The sequence below is a fragment of the Panicum virgatum genome, chromosome 9K (genome assembly GCF_016808335.1).
Source record: "Panicum virgatum strain AP13 chromosome 9K, P.virgatum_v5, whole genome shotgun sequence".
NCBI classification, from domain to species: Eukaryota; Viridiplantae; Streptophyta; class Magnoliopsida; order Poales; family Poaceae; genus Panicum; species Panicum virgatum.
The window spans coordinates 18,195,715-18,217,326 of NC_053144.1; the positions used below are offsets into that span (position 1 = coordinate 18,195,715).

At 52.2% G+C, this 21,612-nt stretch overlaps 2 protein-coding genes across 2 annotated transcripts; both read right to left on the reverse strand.

Moving 5' to 3' along the window:
* Nucleotides 1–6,166: 6,166 nt before the first annotated feature.
* LOC120647788 lies at nt 6,167–8,690 on the reverse strand. The gene is made up of 2 exons (XM_039924629.1): nt 8,655–8,690; nt 6,167–7,276 (listed from the first exon to the last, which is right to left on the reverse strand). The coding sequence occupies exons 1-2, from the start codon at nt 8,688–8,690 to the stop codon at nt 6,167–6,169; spliced, it is 1,146 nt and encodes a 381-aa protein (XP_039780563.1).
* Nucleotides 8,569–20,985, reverse strand: LOC120648421 (protein HLB1-like). Its single transcript, XM_039925198.1, has 14 exons — nt 20,489–20,985; nt 19,711–19,833; nt 19,524–19,593; nt 14,088–14,198; nt 13,736–13,819; nt 11,632–11,682; nt 10,948–10,977; nt 10,765–10,827; nt 10,596–10,661; nt 10,320–10,436; nt 10,169–10,204; nt 9,709–9,828; nt 9,289–9,459; nt 8,569–9,026 (listed from the first exon to the last, which is right to left on the reverse strand). Exons 1-14 carry the CDS (start codon nt 20,818–20,820, stop codon nt 8,916–8,918), a joined length of 1,485 nt encoding a protein of 494 aa, XP_039781132.1. The 5' UTR covers nt 20,821–20,985; the 3' UTR covers nt 8,569–8,915.
* Between the last annotated feature and the right edge of the window lie 627 nt (nt 20,986–21,612).

Below are 21,612 nucleotides of genomic sequence, written 5' to 3' on the forward strand. Positions count from 1 at the left end.
GGAAAGAGAACGAGGTCGGAAAAGGGCGGAAATTAATTATTCCGGCGGTGACGTGGCGGGGGCGGGGCCGAGCGGCGGCGATGTGGGGGGAGGCCCTGCCGGTGGGTGTGGCAGCATGACGGGCGGGCCACGGGGGCGCTGGGTCCATTTGGCAGTGGTGGGAGCACGGGGCGGTGACCGCGAGGTCGGCCGCGCGCAGCCGACTGCCCGGTAGATCTCCGCGCTCCCGATGCTGGTCTCCGGGTGGGATTGTCTGCGGGAGGCAGTTGTACGACTTGTCAGGGTTAGTTGGCAATTTTGGGAACAGAATGTTTTTGGTGCGCCCGTGGTAAACGAGAATTCCGAGAGACGATTTTGACCAAATTTGCAATGTGGAAGGCGTGCTTTAATTATTTTTCTTCAAATGTAAATAAGAAACAAAATATCATAAATAAATAAATACGTGGAGAAGTGGAACGTATGGCTTTGATATCCTAAATTTGGCTCATGGTCATGGTGAAGCGTATCTTGAAATGGTTCGTCTAGTTATGATAATTTTACCGGATGTTTTAATCCCAAATGAATAGGAGTACATGATAGTGTGGTGTACTACTAGATGTTGCCAGCCACAGCCACCCGCCGGGTCAACCGAAACACGCCGCGCCCGTCGGTCGTCTCATCATCCGCCAGGCCAGAGAGAATCCGCACGCCGCAGCGGGGCCCCCGGGCGCGCGTTTCTGTTCGGCCCGCGGACGCAACCTGCCAAGCGGCCGGGCGGCTGGCCTAGCTAGCTCCCGGGGCGGGCGGGCGGCCGGGTACCACGGCCGAGGACGTACCCGCGTAGTACGAACCAACACGAGGGAGGCCGCGCGGGCACCAGGGCGCCTGGGGGCCCTGGGCGCACGGCGCCCGCGTGGTCGCGGTGGCCCCCCAACGCCGAGCCGCGCGCGCGCTCTCTCCCGGCGGGCCGGCGGAAACCGACGCGGTCGCCTTTCGGGCGCCGTCCTTGGCCGCGCGGGGGTGGGGTCCTTGGCCGCGCGGCGCGGCGCGGCGCGGGGGCGGACGGGCGGGCGGGCGGCGATGGGCTCCCTCCCCTACCTGTTCCCGCGGAGGGGAGCGCGCCCATGTGCGGGGGAGGCGGGGCCCGGCCGAGGCTTTTCGCGTGGGTGCGGGCGGGGAATAATTAGCCTGCCTGCTGCCTCCGTGTCTACGCGGGGGGTGGTGCCCACCGGAGGGCAGTGGGCTGGCTGGTTGGTGGGATTGACCCGCGGATGTGGGGGCTCCTCCGATCGGACGGCTGGAGCGGGGTCGAGTGGGGGTACGGCGAAACCTGAGCGACTCGCGCGTGCGTTCCGTTCAAGCCAAGAGATTGTGAGTGCTTCCGTTCAAGTAAAGCTTGTTTTACAATCTTTTTTTTTCTTTGTGAAAGAAAAGAAAGAGATGCGGTGCGATGTTTGTAACCACCCGGCCCGGGATAACGGCTAAGATCTACTCTACATTTTGAGTAAACCACACCTGCTAAATAACTCTCTTGCGCTTTCGTCCTCGCTTCGCGCAAAAGGCTGCAGCCGGAATTATTAGCTTCCCGCGATCCGGCTATTTAAGCTGGTCTTGCTCGCGTTCGGCCAGGAGGCTGGTCAAGGGATGCGCAACTGGCCACGGGCTGTCACAATGTTCATAGGAAATGTACACACCTGTTTGGAGCATGTGACCCCTTTCCGTTTCGTATACCCGTCGCGTCGCGTGATATCTAACCGGTGGCGCGTCTCCTCGCTTCCGCCAGGAGGCTGGTCAAGGGATGCGCATGTTATCATTTTTTGACCACCCGGAACATTTCACAAAGATGGTCTCGGTCCATGGCCCGGTTCCCCCGGTTCTCCCTCGTCGGCGGCGGCGTTGGCTCCGTCCATGGCAGCGGCGGCGGCTGTCCCCGGCTGCCCGCGGCCACCGGTTCTGCCCTCCCTCGGCCTCGGCGTGACGGGGCGCGGTGGTGGCGCCGGCGGCGTGGCGCGGCAGGCCGCGGCTCCGACTCCGGCTCCGGCCATGGCCTTGGGCCAGATTGGCTGCGGCTTGGGCGGAAAGGGCGCCTTCCGCGGCTAGCTCGCGGCGGCGGCGGCTCCCGCGTGCCCAGGGGCGCGGTGTCGGCGGCGATTAGGCGGGCGCGGCAGGGGGCGGGTTCCCCCTTCTGTGCTCCCTAGTCGGCGGCGGGCGTCTTCACAGCGGCGGAGGTTGGGGCCTCCAGATCCGGCGTGGCCCCGGCCGGATCTGGTGGCGGCGCGACAGGGGCGCGCGAATGTGCGCGAGGGGGCGGCCGGCACGGGGCAGAGGCAGTGGCGGCGCCCGGCGCTGGTCGACAGCGGCGGTGGCGGCGGCTGGTGTGTGATGGCGCAGGGGGGCTGGCGCGGTGGCGTCGGCGGTGTCTGCGGCCGAGTGTCGTCGGCTACGCCAGTTGGTGGGGCCGGGGGCGCTTTCTGCGCGCGGGCGACGGGGTCTGAGGTGTGGTGGCCGGTGCTCCTCTCCTCCTCGACGGCGATGCTGGTCCGGCGCTGCCTTGGTGGCGGGGCTGGGGGCAGGATGGTGCTTGCTGGTGGCGTCGTGGTGGTGCTTCGGGCTGAGCCGGGCTTCTTTCGGTGGAGGCGTTGCGGAGGCGAGAAGGGCGGGCTACAGGCTTGGCCAAGAACGTGTGGCAGGCGTGGTGTTGCCGGGCGAAAGCCTCCATTGACGCTTATGTTGGTGGCGATGGTGGCGACGTCCTTGTGGCGCCGTTCTCCCTGTTGGGGGCACCATTGTGAGGCACCATGTTCCTACCACACGGAGCTCTCTAGGGTGAAAACTCTATTCATCTTTGGACGTGCGACGGCGGCGCCATTGGCGTCGTACCCTCGTTGGAGGCGCCGCATCTGGGGACTAGCCTTGGCTAGGCAATGGTGGTGGTTGGTTGGTGGTGTTGCCTGCACGCAGCGGCAGAGAAGGTGCGCATGGTCCGTGTTGGCAGGGAGGTGTAGAGGATCCAGAGGTGTTGGAGGTCTTGAGCTGGCGCTCATGGTGCAGTTGTGTTCCCGGTGACGGCTGGGCGGATGTTGTTGCTTTCATAGCGGTTTCAGATATCTGAGTCCTTGGCAGAGGAGTGTGAGGCGGTGGGAGAGACGAGGCCCCCACGCAGAGTGGCCTGGATCAGTGTTTTTCATTGGCGCTGTGATGGGAGTGTTCTGCTGATGCACCACTGGAGCAGGGGGAGCGACGATCATGTGTGCGCGGCTCGAGGGTGATGGTCCTCTGGTGGAGGAGTTCAAGTTGCCGCTCTGTCTTGCAGCGGGCTGCAGCTTCGGCGTGGCACAGCGTTGGCGACGACGACGCAGTTCGCGGCGGCTTCTTTCGCTTCCTCTCTTAGTTTGTGGTGGTGTAGTGTTTTGTTGGGTGTGTTGTTTGCATGTGTTGTTTGTGTAGTGGTGGTGTTCGCTTCGGAGCGTTATGTACGAATATTTCTTCTTCTTATATGATGTAGCAATGCTCCTGCCTTTTATTTAAAAAAAAGGTCTCGGGTGTGTGTGGGCGTGCGCATGATGGATGATGTCATTGTTTTGCTACACCACAAAATTTGACCAAATTGATTAGCTACAGCTCGAGATTTGCAGGAGCTAGAGATGACCAGCTCAAATAGGATCTTGAAGAAATAGAGCTTAGGAGTACGATCATACACGTGTCCGTGATGCAGACAATCCAGTGCCGTTCCCCTAGTTTTACCTGTTGCTTTCGCCGTAATAAAAATAATAATAATCATTGTCGTGGCGCGGGAGCCCTGCTAAACTCTATGCTAAGGTCACTCCCAATGGGAGTTTCATAGGGTTTCATGCACATTTATTAGTATGCCATGTAGGATTATATGATGGCATGGCATAGAATTTAAGAAGAAAGAGAAGAAATCAGCATCATCTAGATGAAACTCTCTCTACACAAATACCAACACTCTGAGTCTTGAAATTAAATGCAACATAGACACTAAGAAATCACAACATGAAATTATGCATTGGGAGAGGTAGTTTCAACCATGATTTTATAGTCTTTTTGTTTATATGTCTATCTTAGAAACATCAATATGAAATCCACCACTGGGATTGCCCTAACCGCTCGCACCTAGGAGGAGATGAACTGAAAGCAACGTTGCATTCGAATCAGACCAAGTGCACAGTTGCCATCAACGCTTTGCTGTTGCTGATTTATCCGTACAGCATCTACGGACAACCGCCAACTAACGGCGATCGTTCGTACTGCGATCCCGAGGGGATCGGAGATTCTTTGGGTGAAACCTAGGCACGCCGAGCGATCGGATAGGATAGATCCAGCGGCCGTGTAAATCATCAAAAGGTGTTTTGTCTCGGCACGAACGGGAAAAAAAAAACAAAAGCATGTTTATTCAAGTTCAGGCGGCGTTGCGGACGCAGGAGCTGACGCCTCTGCGTTATCGCCGCCGTTGCGGGTCGCGATCGTGATGGCGGTCAGGGAAAAATTGGGTCTGCTAGTACTTAGCTAGCTGTGGACGGTTAATCTCAGGGCTTGAAGACAATGGGAATTTCGGAGGTTTTTTTTTTGTTCAGCAGGGTACTGATGATTGCCCGGAAGAGAAGTGAACACGCATGGATATGCGTGCCCCCGTCCTATGTACGTGCAGCTAGCTAGCGTCTCGTCACGCCCTCGCGTGCGTTAGCGTTACGTCTGCCTGACCGTCTCATCGTTCATGGGCTGCCAGAGAGAGGGAAAAAAAAAGATGATGGGCAACAGCATCAACATGACAACATCGTCTAGCTGCTACCTGCATGGTGGGTATTTTTGACACGCAAAATGGGGCAGAATATTGCTGGAGGAATTGGCCATCATCCTTAGCTGAAAAAGGCAGAGCTTTGGTTGGCTGGCCAGTCCTAATGCAGGCTCGCAGCTGGGTTAGTCGTGGCCTCGTGGGCTAGGCCAGCCGCAGGCCCGCAGCTGCCATTCGGAGACAAGATGATCGTAGAGCTTGGTGGAATGATCTGCATTCTCTGTATGTTGTATCATTTTGTGCTATATATCCCCACATCCGACAGCGACTGCTCTGGATATGCATACACGGGCGGGCTCTGCTTTATGTCCTTGTATGGCGTCCATGATTTGGCTCCCGTTCCATGCTTAGTTTAGGGTAATTGTCAGTTGACGGGCCGGCGGGAGGGCTCCGGTGAGGTCATCAAGGTATGACTTCTTCGGCAACGCAACAACAAACAATCACATGCTGCAAGTCTGCAGCGGTGGAACCTGTAAGCTGCGTGCTGGTAAATAAATGGTCATCAGCTCATGATTTGAAAAGCGATTAGCCATGTAGCGAACGGCAGTTAGCTGAACCGGTAAACGGCGCATGATGTGTTGACGTGCATGCGCGTGAGGATAATGGACCGTGTGGATATATAGTTGGATCGAAGTGTGCATGGATGACTAGTGCACTGAAAGTCTGAAATGCGTGCTGGGCAAAGGTTGGAGTTGGATCGACGGCTTTCTTGGCTTTTTGTCATTCACACATGCTCCATCTTTTTCTTTAAATGCGTGCACGAATTTCAAGATTCAAATCTTGTATTTTATTAACCAATAATTAATGTAACAAAATGCAAATTGTGATACAAAAGTGATGTAGTTGGTTTCATATTTGAAAGTATTATGTCATTGATAGGTGGGCCTTAGTCCATTCAGTGTGCTAGTCGGACCAACCTTCCATCAATGACTCAATCACATAGACCTATACAAATTAACGCACTGGTAATTATATGTATCATCACATAGACTTATACAAATTAACGCACTGGTAATTATATGTATCTGATGCTTATACCAACTTTGTCTATAGCAACACACGATCATATTTGCTTAGTATATTACAGTGTTATTGCTACAAGCATTTTACATCATAACGAAGCTATAGTCAAACTCTAATTCTAGAGAATAGAGACCATGACGACTCAAGTGGCACCCTTTTTCTGGAAATGGAGAGTAAATTGCAATTTTGTGCCATGAACTGAGCTGAAACAAACAAGGAGGCCGATATTAAGCATGGCCGAGATTTCACATGTTGAACATATAGGCCGGCCCAACATACGCAGCAAGTACTTATAAGCTAATTGGCCCATCTCAAGTCCACACACATGACACGTTGCAGACCCTACAAAGTTCAAGCACACTGCTCCTTGAGCAATGGCTCTTTGAGACAGAACCACGAGTACGCCTGCCAGCAGCCGCTGCCGTCCTCCCTGCTGGGATCATCGGGGTAGGGGATTCGTTCCAAAGATCCTGACCCCAGGTCGAAGATGGTCGCCCAGCACCGCTCTCTCCAGAAGTTGCCGTGCTCCGCGTAGTAGACGCAGTTCTTCCGGACGGCCGGGAACTCCTTCGCCGAGAGCGCGAACGCGTCGCCGCGCCCCACGAAGAGCGAGTGCTCGCCGAGGTCCCTCACCCTCTGACCGATCTCCACGAGAGGCTCCGCCGCCACCTCCAACCTGTGCACCTCGGCGCGCGCCGGCCGGTGCCCGCCGTACACCAGGACGAGCAGGCACTCGCCTCCGCAGGGCACGGCGTGCAGCGAGCGCATGACCTGGAACGACAACTCCTTCTCCGCCGAAAGGCGGAAGGGTGTGTTCCGGACGAGCCGCGGGGTGGAGGCTCCTCCGAGGTCGTAGATACGGAGCCGCCACGCCGCGTCGATGAGGTAGGCTCTGCCATGGTGGAACGCCGCGCTGTCGATCCTGCAGAACACGCGGTCGTGCAGTGGGGACCAGGCGGCGTCCCCAGGACGCCAGAAGAAGAGCCTGCGCGCTCCGCTGGAGAACAGGGTCTTCTGGTTCGCGACCGCCGTCCAGCCCGCCGAGGCGAGCGGGTCGCCGGAGAGGAAGATCTGAGCGACGGCGGGCAAACAGGGCAGAAAGATCTCGGCTTTCGAGATGGGCTCCCAGAGAACAAGCCGAGTGGGGGATTGCGCGCAGTCCGTCAGGGCGAGCCAGCCGCGGGGCGCGCCGCAGCAGTAGCGGAGGCCGGCCGGGGCGCCCGGGCAGAACTCTCGGCGGCCGCCGTGGGGGAGCCAGAACGAGTACTCGCCGATCGGGCCAACCTCCTGCCACGGCTCCCGGCCGGCGATGATCCACGGGCGGAGGGCGACCAGCGCGGAGGTTGAAGCTCGCCAGTGGGCGCACACCTGGTGGATGTGGAGTAGATCGGCGTCGGTGGACAGGCGACTGGAGACATCTTGGAGGGAGCTCGGCCGGGAGAGAGGAACCGCTGGCGCCGGCTGCCATTATTTCAGGAGGGCAAGAGCGAAAAAAAAGAGGCTACCAAGGAGCTGCGTGTCCTCTCCTTCTAAGGCATTTGCGAAGGAATTTTGCTAATTTGAAATACTAAATGAAGTCTATTTACAAAACTTTTTGCATAGATGGGCTGTAAATCGCGAGACGAATCTAATGAGCCTACTTAATCCATGATTTGCAACAGCGATGCTACAGTAACCATCCGCTAATTATTGATTAATTATAGATTAATTAGCATCATTAGATTCGTCTCGCAATTTAGAACACTGTGCAAAAAGTTTTGTAAATAAACTTCATTTAGTACTTCAAATTAGCAAGATTCCGTCGCAAAAAAATTTTGCGTTTACACGACAGGGAACTAAACACAACCTAAAATTCAGCCAAAAGTCCGTATCCTAGTATCACAGAAAGAGTCCCAGCCTCCACATTTTAGGTGTATTGAGCAAAGTAATTTATATAGAAAGTTAAAATGACCTACAATTTGAAATGGATGAAATAGTTTTGAAGACTATGTTGAGTTAAGCAAGGCCTTGTATTTTGGAATCGAAAGGTACTATTCTTCAATCTATTGTATTTTTTTTAAAAAAATATTCATTCAATTGAAAATCTGATTGTCAGACTTCAAAGTCTAATTACTTTCCTCTCATACTTTGAATCAATCTTACTACAGATTTTCTTAATTTTAAATGTGGCATTTCAATATTAGCTAATGTTAGTTTTCCCTTGTGTTATATTTTAGTAGAAGAATTTCCTCTACATAGCTGCCAACTATGCGTATGGGTTATGACTTATGACTAGTTATTTGCTCACATCCACCCAGCTGGAATATGCTCCATCCATTCCAAAAGGAGTACTTTAATGTTTGTCCTAAATCAAACTATCTTAAATTTGACCAAATTTATAAAATATTTGTGACAATAGATATAATATAAAAATATATACCATAATGAATCAAATGATATTTATTTGATATCATAAATATTGATAGTTTCCTTATAAACTAGATCAACCTTAAAATGGCTTGTCTAAGGACACTTTCTTTTGGGACAGAGCAAAGTAGCTACGTAGAAGCCACAACTGTGCCTTTGACAAAAAAATGTATGCATGTCACATGGCCATGACCCATGAGGCCAATAAGCTAGCAGGGCCAAATTATAATAGTGAACAGAAAGCAGCCTAAAAATTTATAGTGCAACAATGCTCTGCAATAAACCAAATAGGTCCTTGGTGTTGCTGATGAGTCCAACCTGGACTCTCGAATCACGACACGAGGGCGGGGCAGGCAAAGGCCAGAGCCTTCCAGCAGAAAACTAGATACATGTTACAGAGAAATAAAATCACAAACTAAAGGATGTCCGGTACATCAGCTGTGAATGCACAATGCAGTGACACGGCCATTTTTACGAACGAAAATGGACCCGTCACCAATCAGTGGAGGGTATTGAGTTACAAATCAACATATATAATATACCCTACATCTAGAAAAAAAACTGTGCGATAAATAAACCACAGATGTGGAGACATAAAATATCAAAGATGGGCATTGAACAGATATGGTTGCCGCAGAATCTCCAAAACTTCACAACTCTATCCAGTGGCTGTTTTGCACTTGCAGCAACCAATTTAACCAGTGATAATACCGGCAAGGACATCGCTCTTTCCTCTTGCAAAAATAGTGTAGACTAGGCGTATGGCGTCTAGCCAACCGTCAAGAACCTCCCAACTATCGGCAACCTGTCAAAGGAGAGAACAACACAGGCACGATCATGTACTCCACGCCATTTATTTTGACTAGTGATAGCCAAAGCGGCTACATAGATGGCTAGGGCATTATGTTTGCTGCCCATTATTAATTTAAAAGGATCCAGTAAATTTATTGACAAACAAGAGAATTTAGATGTGTGGTCTACATATAATACTGAACACATTTCAACTGAGAAAACAACATATAAAAAACGAACAAATGAAAAGTAATAATAAACTGGCAGGCACATACCAAGAATGTAGGTCCATGAATTGTTTCTATACAGAGGCCAGCACCACTCGGCAACGTTAGATCAGCACATGCTGACACTGAAACGATATCTGCAACATTTATTCTGACAGGCTTTCTGCCCCTGTCCATATGCCCAGAGGATTGTGATGGAGGCTGGTAAGAAGCATCAGCCTAAAATTTACAGCACACTTATAAGTTACACCCTCTGTTCTAAAATATATGATGTTTAGGACAAGTTAATTAGTTAAAAATGAACTACTTAGCTTGTCCTAAACATCATATATTTAAAAACGAAGGGACTATTAGACACCGAGATGACAGAAGATAGAAGAGACACCAGTAACTTCAAACAACAAAAAGATTATGACCAGGGACAGGGATGCAAAAAGAAAAAAAAAGAATGAACATTGTCAGAATTACCTGCTGGAGTCCCTCATGATTCAAGATGAACTGCGACCTCTCCCAATCTTTGTGTGGTGCAATGGCGTTGTTTGCTGGAGGAGCAGTCAAATATCCCACTTTGAGATATGGCAAAGGTAACTGCATGGTATATGAGGCAAATAAGAACAAAGTCACATTGACATGATGAAGAATTAGACAAGATAGCATCTAAAACAGAAAAATGAACAAAAAAGAAGACCGGCACATTGTCAATTAGAGAAACAAAATTTAACAGAGGTTTGAACTCTTGAGGGCTGTCCAGTTCTTTTCCCTCGAGAATATGGGTTTGCAAAAGTAGTTCAATATACCCATGGACAGCTTTGTTGAGAAAAGAAAACCCTCAATCCTCATATCCCCCAGCTACATGAACTTTTACTATTAGGTAAGGTAACAACACCAAACAAAATAAACTCTTAGAAATAGAATAAATGAATTGTACCATCGAGCGGACTAATCGCAAAGCACTGCGATAGACCTGCATTAGACAAAAGGGCACACTGTCAGCCATAGAGTTTCTAGGAAAAAAACAAGAAAACATCAAGGCATATGATAAGAGAAAGTAAAAGTCCAACAGATAGTTTGATAGATACCGAATAATTTGGCTTCAGAGCATGAGCAGCTGCAACATAGATAGCAGACTGACTGTAAAGCTCGTTAGGGGAGACATCTGGCTTCCCAGATCTCATGGTATCTTCAGCTAACCCGTACTGCAGCATTATAAAAGGAGATCTATTATTGTTACTGCCATGAAAATTAATCAGTATAAATCTATTAAAGTTTTATCTATATACTGAAAATAAAGTCATTATTTTAGTCGAAGCAAATAATATATCATTATCAGGTGAGTCATGAGGCAGGAAGCACACCAAGACAGTTCCGAGGTTGTATATTGCCCGATGGAAATCAAATTGCAGTTGAATTGCAGCGCGGAACTACGAAGACAGCAGAAGCATCAGTGGTTTATCACAGAAACAACTTGTAGTGAGCATACCATAAAAAATAATCCTAGGCACTGTTATTGAAGAGTGTATGTACCTTACTTATAGCTGTTTTTATGATGGTTTGTTTATCCCGAGCAGGAACAATTGCACTCAGCTCCTGCATCGCAAATTCATACTCTTAAAACAAACAGATAGCATAGGCAGCACTCAAGAGCAACTAGGTATGCCAACTTTAGGAAAGGAGGCTAAGAAAACAAAAATTAACAAGATATTGTACCTGTAGCCCAAGACCCCAATTATTGAGAGCCTGCAATAAAAAAGAAAGGCAAGTTAAGAAAACAGCAACATTGGCTATTAACAAGTCAAGATTAGAAATTTGAAGCTGAAATGATATGAAAACATCCCATTTCATAGCTTTGGCCAAATGCTGCTGGAGAATAAACCCTATAAATTTTGATCGCATACAGGGAATTTTCTCAAAGAAAAAGGTCAATAAGGATGAGCCATAGCACTCTGGTTTGTTGAGCAACGAGTTTTTTTTCCTCGAATGGATATATCAGAACAAGAGAAAAACAGCTATTTCTACAAAAAGGATGGCATTCTTATATTCTAAACATGTGTGACATTACTCAATAAATTAATACTTAACTCTTCTAAACGTTGATGGTCTTTGTATCAGTTACCTGGCACATATTCATTATCCACTTAACTCAAACTGAACCCTTTTATCTTTTTTATTTTATCATTTTTTTCGAACATGCAGGAAAACTGCGCATCAATATATTAATATTAAGAAGAAAAGAGAGGAAAAGATCCCCAGAGTGTTACAGATATGAAGGGTCTGCAACCCACCCTAGAAAAACAGAAAAGAAACTCTTGCAAAGGGGAAAAACATGACCAAAACAAGAATTATTTTATCATATAATCTGCAATCAGATAAATATACGGATTTAGCGCTGACCTGTGGGCTATTCCAATTAAGCTGAACTGCCTTCTCATAATTCAGTATTGCCTGTCAAAAAGAAAAGAAAGGTACATGTGGATTCAACAGAAGTTCACACATAAACATCAAGCAACACAGCAGATTATTCAGTTAGATATATGGATAATTGTTCAACTTAATGATGAAACCCTAGTTACCAAAAAATAGAAATAAGGAATGGCAGCTATCATGGATGAGTGACAGCAGATAGATGCACTATTGAAAGGGTGAAATGTCGATTTCCATTTATTTAACGCATTTAAAAAATGAAAATGCCAATTGAAGTAAATTAATCCTTGAAAAAAGAAACATTCATTAGAACCATCGATTATAGTTTTACTTCAATGAGGCGCACGTAACGTGAGAATCAGAATACCAACACATCTCATAGCTTGTTTTGTAGAATCTTTTATGAGACCAAATTAACGATTTACAAGGAGAAAGGAGGCATTTGGATTGGTTCTAAACCCTTGAGGACTATTCTTGCCCCAAACACTAAGGTACCGTTTGGATGTACATATTGGAGCTTGGAATTCGGAATTGGCATTGGGGCACCTCAATTCCGCTGTTTGGATGGCCTAGGTATTGCTGGCTGGGCATTCGCTCCAATGCCAAACGGTATTTGGCTTCACGCGACACCTCCTCCCGCAATGTCCCGCCTCCGAGCTCCGTATTGGGCGGAATCGCCCTCCCCACTCCCGCAGCTCTCTCCCCTAGCTCTCTCTCTCTCACTCTCTCTCTCTCGCATCTCCACCGCCCTCCGGCGTGCAGCTCGACCCGAGGGGGCGCGGCGGCTCCGGCGGAGAAGGTCGGGCGCGGACGCTCCGGCGGAGAAGGAAGAGCGCGGCGGCTCCGGCAGAGAAGGACGGTCGCGGCTCCGCCCCGAGCTCCCCACGGCGCCATCGAGCTTCGCCCGCCATGGACGCCGCCGTCGAGCTTCGCCCGCCATGGATGCCGCCGTCGAGCTCCCCCCACGGTCAATCTCCCACCCGGCCGGCGCTCCCTTATTTCTTGCGGCCGGGCGCCCCCTTCTTCCTCGCGACCGGCGCCCCCTTCTTCCTCGCGACCGGCGCCCCCTTCTTCCTCGCGGCCGGCGACCAGATCCCCTTCATCCTCACGGCCGGCACTCCCTCCTCCTCCTACTCATCTTCCTCGCGGCTGGCACCCCTCCTCCGCCGCCTCCGCTCCTTCCCCCCTGCGTCCCTCCGCCGCGAGCTCCGCCGCCCCGAGGTCCGCCCCTCCGCCGCACCACTCCTCCCCTGCGCCCCTCCGCCGCAATCTGGAGGTCTAGACCAGTGCCGCGACCTTCTCTGACATGGCTAGGGTGGAGAGGATGAGAATGTCAATTCCCAATTTCTTGACATGCGCATCCAAACATGAATTGGCATTTGCTACTTCGTTGGATTCCAACCGCCAATTCCATCTACACCCAAACAGCAGATTTGATATTATAACCCATTTCCAATACTAGTCTGCTTTGGTATTGGTACATAATTCAATTCCAGCTGCTCAATATCTACATCCAAACGGAGCCTAAGATGAAAATGTGAATCTAGATGAAATTAAACCTTAAGCAGAGTTGGATCATTGCATTGGTAGAGCATGTTCCCAGGTTTCAAGAAAAGGTGTCATTACATTACATAGCACAGAGTTCAAGAGTTATCGAGGAAATAAAAAAAAGATGTGATGAACCATGTCGCTTGATATCTGATTGCTACAGAATAACTTGTCTGCTCTTATTTATCCATCAAGATTTACAAAATAGACAACCAAGTATTATATACAGCAAAATAGGCAACCGAGTATTATATACAGCAGTAAATAGATAGAACAAAAACAACTTAATATGTGCAAGACATATTGCAAGCTCACAATTTGAGTTAATAATACCTCAAGAAAATTTGTGCAAAATTTATAATCATATAAACAACATAAACGGTGAAGATTGCACAAGTAATATGCGAGAGCCAAAACTAAACTAGATTCAAATTTTGTGTCTGGATTTACTTGCATTGCTTGCACAGTAAAAGTTTGTCATTCAACATAAACAAGTTCATAGATGTGCAGGACATATTAACTAAACCTGCTTCCAGAGTTCTTCAGCTTCTTTTGTCCGACCTCGCATTTTAGCCCGATCAGCAATAGCAATAGCCCAGTTATAGTATGCCTAAAAGAAAAGAGAATGTGGCGAAGTACCACCAATATTAAAAAGGTGATATCTGAGACAATAAGAATGATCAACATTGAGCACTATACATTAGAACCATGGAATCGCATTCTGCAGTGTAAACTCAAAATATCACAGCTTTTCACAGACTAACGGAAAATTGTGATTCTTTTAAAATTTTCCTTTGTTTTTGCCAGGGCCAAAAGCACTGAAAATACTGTAAACTGGAATTCTTCTGATCAAACAATGTATCAAATGAGAAACTTACATCATAAAGAGTTGGACAGAGGCGAGTAGCTTCGGCATACTTTTTGCAAGCCTCCTCAAGCAAAGCATCTTTGGAGGAGCTAGAATTGGGATCCACATTGTCTGCACTCTCCTGAAAAATATTTTAAACGAAAAAGATAGAAGCTCTCCTGAAATCTAAATAAAAATCTTGCAGTGTACATTTAACATGCATGTTGGCACTCCCTCACCACACTCACTCACTCTTGCAGGTGGAGAAGAAGAAGGGGAGAGGAAGAAGAAGCTCAGGAAGAGCACACACGGCAGTGGAGCTGCTTAAAACCACTGAGCTGCAGCTACTCTCTCCTTTATACACAACCAAGTCAAGGTGAGTCATTTACAAGGTATGGCCTTACAGTGCTTTGCAGCTTCTAACACTACTTGCTACTGCTGCTGCTACTACTTGCTACTGCTGCCATGCTGCTACTAGCAGCTGCAACTATGCTCACTAGTCTTTGCCGCCCAAAATCAAGTGGCAAGCCACGGCAGGTCAAAGAGGTAGAGCTACTACTACTATAAAGAAAGAGAGCAAGCTAGAGCATGGTGATTATCTAACAAATCTTCCCCTAATCGCATTGCTCTTGCTTGATTTCCTCAACTCCAATCTTGGTCCTCAACTCTGTGAGTCGAACGCGCCCAAGTGGCTTGGTGAGGATGTCACCGAGCTGTCGAGCAGTCTCGACATGCTCGAGCTTGATCTGTCCACCATCGACGCAGTCACGGATGTAGTGGAACTTGGTGTCGATGTGCTTGCTCCGGTCGTGGTGGACGGGGTTCTTGGCAAGGGCAATGGCGGACTGGTTGTCCACCATCAGGACGGGTGCCCGAGCGTCTTCTCCGGTGAGCTCTGCCAGCAGCCTCCCCAGCCAAACTCCCTGGCAACATGCCGTCGCCGCCGCAATGTACTCTGCCTCGCAAGTGCTTAGCGCGACGACCTTCTGCTTCGTCGATTGCCAGGAGATCGGGCACGCTCCAAGGAAGAAGAGCACGCCAGTCGTGCTCCGCCGTCCATCAACGTCGCCCGCCATGTCGCTGTCGCTGAAACCGATTAGCTCCAGCTCTCCCCTGCTCCTCCTTGGGTAGATGAGCCCGTAGCCGCGCGTCCCCGCCACATAGCGGAGCAGATGCTTGACCGCGGCGAGGTGATCCTCCCGCGGTTCCGCCATGAACCGGCTCACGTACCCCACAGCGAACCCAATGTCCGGCCGCGTGTGTGTGAGGTAGCGTAGCCCGCCGACGATGCTCCGGTAGCTCGTGGCGTCCACCAAGGGGGCAGTGCTGTCCTTTGACAGCTTGATCTTCTCCTCCATGGGCGTCTGGCACGCCCTGCACTCGCCCATCCCGCTCCGCTCCAGCAGCTTCTCGGCGTAGGAGCTCTGGCGGAGCGTGATGGCGTCCCTCCCCTGCTCCACCTCGATCCCGAGATAGTAGGTGAGCAGGCCGAGGTCAGACATGCGGAACATCGCCTTCATCTTCTTCTTGAACGCATCGATGTCACGCTGCTCTGTGCCGGTGACGATGAGGTCGTCGACGTACACGCCGACGATTACCAGTCCGCCCTTCGACCGGTGCGTGTAGAGGGCGTGCTCGGTGGCGCACTTGGTGTAGCCGAGCGTGGTGAGGCTGGCGTCGAGCTTGATGTTCCATGCGCGCGGCGCCTGACGCAGCCCGTACAAGGCCTTGCGCAGGCGGAGCACCTTGTGCTCCTTGCCGGCGACGACAAATCCCGGCGGCTGCTGCACGTACACTTCCTCAGCGAGTTCCCCGTTGAGGAACGCCGATTTCACGTCCAGATGATGGACCTCCCAGCTCCTTGACGCCGCCAGCGCCAGTAGTAGGCGCACAGACTCCATGCGCGCCACCGGCGCAAAGACTTCTTCGAAGTCGATCCCCTCGCGCTGCACGAATCCTTTGGCCACGAGCCGCGCCTTGTGCCGCACCACCTCGCCGCGCTCGTTCTTCTTCACCTTGAACACCCACTTCAATCCGATCGGCCGGCATCCGATCGGCGGGTCCACAAGTTCCCACGTGTGGTTCTCCTCCACCGCCGCCATCTCCTCCAGCATCGCCACCCGCCAGCAAGCCTCCTGCTCTGCTGCGGCGAAGCTCGGTGGCTCCTCTGCGCTGCCCAGGTGCAGCTCGAGATCGTCCAGCACCCGGGCCGCCTGCCCTGGTGGACTGGAATCACCGACGAGATCATCCACCGCGCGGAACCGGAGCGGCTCGCCGGAGTACTCCGCATCGACGTTCGAGGAGGCGCTCGGAGGAGGCGTGACGTAGTGGATCGGCGATGCTGAGCCTGGTGATGGTGCCGCAGGTGTGGCCGGCGACCCCGTAGGCAAATGCGGAGCCGGTTCCGCTTCCCCTGTTTCCGAAACAGGGGAGGCTGGAGCAGGGGAGCCGCCGCCTGGGCTCGTTGCCGCCGCACCTGAAGCAGGGGAGCCAACTCCTGGGCTCGCCGCTGCTTCCCCGTCGGCGTCCTCCCCGTCCTGGACCTCCACGTGCTCGATGATGAAGTCCCTCCAGGCTCCGCGCACTGCTTCCCCATCACCTTGCTCCTCCTCCCAACTCCAACACGCCGCCTCATCAAAAACCACGTCGCGGGACACCACCACGCGCCGTGCCTGCGGATCGTAGAGCCGGTACGCCTTGCTACCGCGCTCGTAACCCAGGAACACCATCGGGCTGCTCCGATCCTCCAACTTGGGGAGGTTTGGCTTCGTCTTCTTCACATGCCCGATGCAGCCGAATGTCCTGAGGAAGGACACGTCCGGCTTCCTCCCGTGCCATGCCTCGAACGGCGTCATGCCGTCCAAGCTCTTGGTGGGCGCGCGGTTCAGAATGAACACCGCCGTGCTCACCGCCTCGCCCCAGAACGCCGCCGGCATCCTCTTGGCCTTGAGCATGCTCCTCGCCATGCCTACGACCGTCTGGTTCCTCCTTTCCACGACGCCGTTCTGCTGCGGCGAGTACGGCGCCGTGAGATGGCGTTCCACGCCTTGTCCGGCGCAGTAGAGCCCGAACTCGATCGAAGTGAACTCGCCGCCGCGATCCGTCCGCAGCACGCGCAGCTTCTTCCCCGATTCTGTCTCCACCCGCGCCTGGAACTCCTTGATCGCCGCCGGCGCCTCATCCTTGCTTGACAGGAGGTGCAGCCACATGTAGCGGCTGCAGTCGTCCACCAGAAGCAGGAAGTAGCGCCGCCCGCCGTGCGTTGCTGGCGTGATTGGCCCGCAGAGGTCGCCGTGGACGAGCTCGAGGATGTCGCCGGCGCGGTAGCTCGCCTTCTTGGGGAAAGGTAGCCTCCTCTGCTTCCCAGCGAGGCAGCTGTCGCAGAGCTCGCCCGCGTGCTCGATCAGCGGCAGCCCTCTCACCATGCCTCGCCTCGCCATCCTGGCCAGAGCGTCAAAGCTCAGGTGGCCGTAGCGCGCGTGCCAGCGCCATGCGTCGTCGTCGCAACGTGCCGCCAAGCACACCGGGCGCGCAATGCGCAGCGCCAGGGTGTAGAGGCGGTTCTTGCTCCGTGCGACCTTGGCGAGTAGCTTCCGCTCGCGATCTCTGATCCGGAGCACGCCTCCGTCAATCAGCACCTGGCAGCCTCGCTCGTCGAGCTGGCCAATGCTGATGATGTTGCTCCGGAGCTTGGGGATGAAGTACACGTTCGTGAGCGCCTTGTGCTCGCCGTCCTTGCACTGGAACACGACCGTGCCGCGCCCCTGAATACCAACGCCGGAGTTGTCCCCGAACTTCACGGTGCCGACGACTTCAGTGTCGAGCTCGGAGAAGGCCGCGCGGTTGCCGGTCATGTGGTTGCTCGCGCCGGTGTCGAGGTACCACTGCTCCTCCGCCTCCTCTTCCGCCCGCCCGAGGTTGACCCGCGCGCGCGGTTCGTCGAGCTCGACGTGCCCGCCGCGGTCCTCTGCCTCGGTGTTGATGGCGCAGACCTGCGCCATGAGCAGCGCAGGCTCTTCCTCGTCATCCTGGGCGAGATGCGCCCTCTCCTGGCGCCTTGGCTCCTTACAATTTCGGGCCCAGTGCCCGATTTTGCCGCAATTGTGGCACCGATCCTTGTCGGCGGCGCGATTGCCGCCGTCCTTGTCGGTCCCTTCACCCTTCCGCCGCGGTTTGCCGCGCCGCCTGCCGCGCGCACCGCTTCCGCCACCTCCGCGCGAAACAGAGGAGCCCTCCCCCTGCTTCCTCTCGCGCAGGCGCACCGCCCACTGCTCCTCCGCGAGCAGTAGCTGGCCGCCGGCGGTCGTGCGGGCGGTTGCCTCCGCGCGATCTTCAACCGCCTTGAGCCGCCCGGTCACCTCCTCGATTGTGAGCGTGCTCATGTCGAGCAGCGTCTCAATCGAGAGCGCAATCTGCGCGAATCGCGGCGGCACGACGCGGAGATACTTCGCCACCGCCTCCTCCTCGCCGATGGCGACGCCGACCTGCGCTAGCTGGCTCACCAGTGAGGTGAGCCGCAGCGCGAAGTCCTCGATGGCCTCTCCATCGCGGAACGCGATTGCCTCGTACTCCCGCCTGAGCTGCTGCGCCTTCGCCTTGCGCACGCGGTCGCCTCCCAGCCGCATCGTCTCCAAACTCTCCCAGGCCTCCTTTGCGGAGTCCTTGGCGCCGAGCGGGACGACGTACTCTGTTGGCACCGACTTGAGGATGGCCTCCATGGCCGACTGGTCGTCTTCTTCGTCGGTGGTGCCCGTTGTCACCGCCGCCCACAGGCGCCTTGCCTTGAGCATCACCTTCATCAGCACCACCCACTCGGCGTAGTTCGTGCGGGTGAGCATGGGATACTGCGCGTTGCCGGCTTCCCGCACCGTCTTCTTCACGACGTACGTCGTCTGCCGACCACGCCGCTCCGGGGAACGCCCGCGCCCACGCTCACGATCCAGGGAAGTCATGGCCACCAAGCTCGAACACTCAAGCTCTGAATACCACTTGTTAGCACTCCCTCACCACACTCACTCACTCTTGCAGGTGGAGAAGAAGAAGGGGAGAGGAAGAAGAAGCTCAGGAAGAGCACACACGGCAGTGGAGCTGCTTAAAACCACTGAGCTGCAGCTACTCTCTCCTTTATACACAACCAAGTCAAGGTGAGTCATTTACAAGGTATGGCCTTACAGTGCTTTGCAGCTTCTAACACTACTTGCTACTGCTGCTGCTACTACTTGCTACTGCTGCCATGCTGCTACTAGCAGCTGCAACTATGCTCACTAGTCTTTGCCGCCCAAAATCAAGTGGCAAGCCACGGCAGGTCAAAGAGGTAGAGCTACTACTACTATAAAGAAAGAGAGCAAGCTAGAGCATGGTGATTATCTAACAATGCATGCTATAAATTTAAAAATTCAATTATGCTTTGATCACAGTTATTTCTTCACCATATAGTAACATGTATAAAAGGAATGTAGTTGCGTACCTGGAGGACTAGAGCCCAATTATAATATGCATCAGGGTCATCGGGATTCCTTTCAATTGCATTTACATACCTGCATAACAGAACTTTAAAACTTGGCAATAACAAGTAATTACAGGTGAAGCGCTCTGATAGATATAGGCTGATTGTAACATTAGAAACAGAGTTTAATCAGGTAATATAAGCAAACCTTTTGGCAGCAAAAGAAAGAATCCTTTGGCGCGAACGGCCTTCCTCATCAACTCCAGTTACACTATTTATCAAATCCATTGCTACATCATGGTGGGATGAAAACTGTTGCGTGCTATCTTGGCTGAAATGGATTGAAGAAATAAATAAAACTGTTACCACTGGGGCCATTTCATTATAAATGTGTGTTTACGCCAAGAAACTAAATGGTCAATTAGTTACGTTGCAGCAGTTGTGTAACGCCAAGAAAATAAACGGTTAACTAGTTACGTTGCAGCAGTCAGCAGATATAATGATTAATGCATCTACTGAGAAGTGAGAACCATCTGGTATCTATTATCCGTTACTAAAACTGAAGAATTGTTCACAATTCCATAAAAAGCAACGTGCCAAGAAGAAAAGTGCTTCTCTATCCATACCTATAACTATAAGAACAATCCAACCAGAAGATGATAATTCTAGTTGGTTCGAGGGAACAGCGATTTTGCTTTGTTTAAGTAAGATCACTGACTACTGCTATTCATAGAAACAATTATTCTGGCGTTCTAATGCAACCAACAGCGCAATTCAAGTTGTTAAGGTAGGCCCAAATATGATGATACAAGCCAGCAGCTAATCACCAAAATTAAGCAGCAGCAGCATAATTCACGTAGCCGAAGCAGATCCAACGCGGACCGGGCTAAAAACCCAATGCCGCAAACCTAACCAAAGTCACAGTGATCCAGTACACGGAGCGAGATCTAAAATGAGGCTGCAGCGAGACGCGACGCAGCACGAACCTGTAAGACGAGCCCTCGGCGTCAGCGGATCCGATCCCGTTCCCGTCCCCGAACGCAGATCTCGCGCTGCCGCCGGACCCCGCGGTCGCCGCCTCGCCGTCCTCCTTGAGCTCGCCGAGGAGCTCCCGCATGGTGAACGGGCGGGAGCCCTCCGCCCCCAGCGCCGCCTTCGCCTCCTCCTGCTTCGCCGTCGCCGATCGCGGCGGCTCCTCCTCGGGCTCCTCCTCCTCATCGACCTCGACCTCGACCTCCGGCGCGGCCTCCTCCCGCTCTAGCGCGCCGTTCGCGAGACCCTCGGCGCCCGCGCGCCTGCTCTCCGTGGGCTCCTCCATGATCACTCCTCGGGGCTCGCTCGCTCGCGCGCGCGCCGCGGGATCTGGGAACGGAGCGGAGCCGCGAGCGCGTGGGGGTCACTGGTCTGAGGTCTCGTCTCGCTCCGCACGGCCGCGTGGTCAGTCAGTCACTGCGCGAACGGCGAACGGGAACCAGCGGGGCCCGAGGCGGGCGTCGCGTCAGCGGAGGTGTGAGGGAGGGGGAAGCTTACGTGTCAACGCAGACACGCAGGAACAGCAACGCGTTTTTTTCATTTTTATATTTAAAAAATTAAAATTTCAAAAATATATGACATTCCAAGAAATTTCAAAAATGGGGTAATGTCGGACAGGCCCCGGCAAGGGGCGACAGGCCTTTTTTGTAAAAAATTATTTTACAAAGCGGTCCTCGGTCAGCGCGGCGCGGGGCTCGAGGGGGGGTCGCCCCGTTGGGCAAAGGGGGCATGTCGTCCCCCCTCGGGTGACAGGGTCCCCTCCTCTATATAAGCCCCCACCCCCATTCTCTACTCATTTGAGCCCAAAAATTCCACCAAAAATCCTTAAAAAAAAGAGAGGGGTGAGAAGAAGGAAAGCGGCGAAGCCCTGCTGGATTACGCACTTGTGATCTGCAGGTAATTATATTTGAATCCATTGATATTGTATAGCAATTTAATATAATTAGTGCCATAGTAGAACAATTTAAGTACGAGTTCGAGGATAGAATTAATTTTTGGACAGTGAAATATAGAATTGTAAATTTATAATGACAGTACCTTATTGATATTACAGCATAAGGCAATTGCTGCCTCCAAT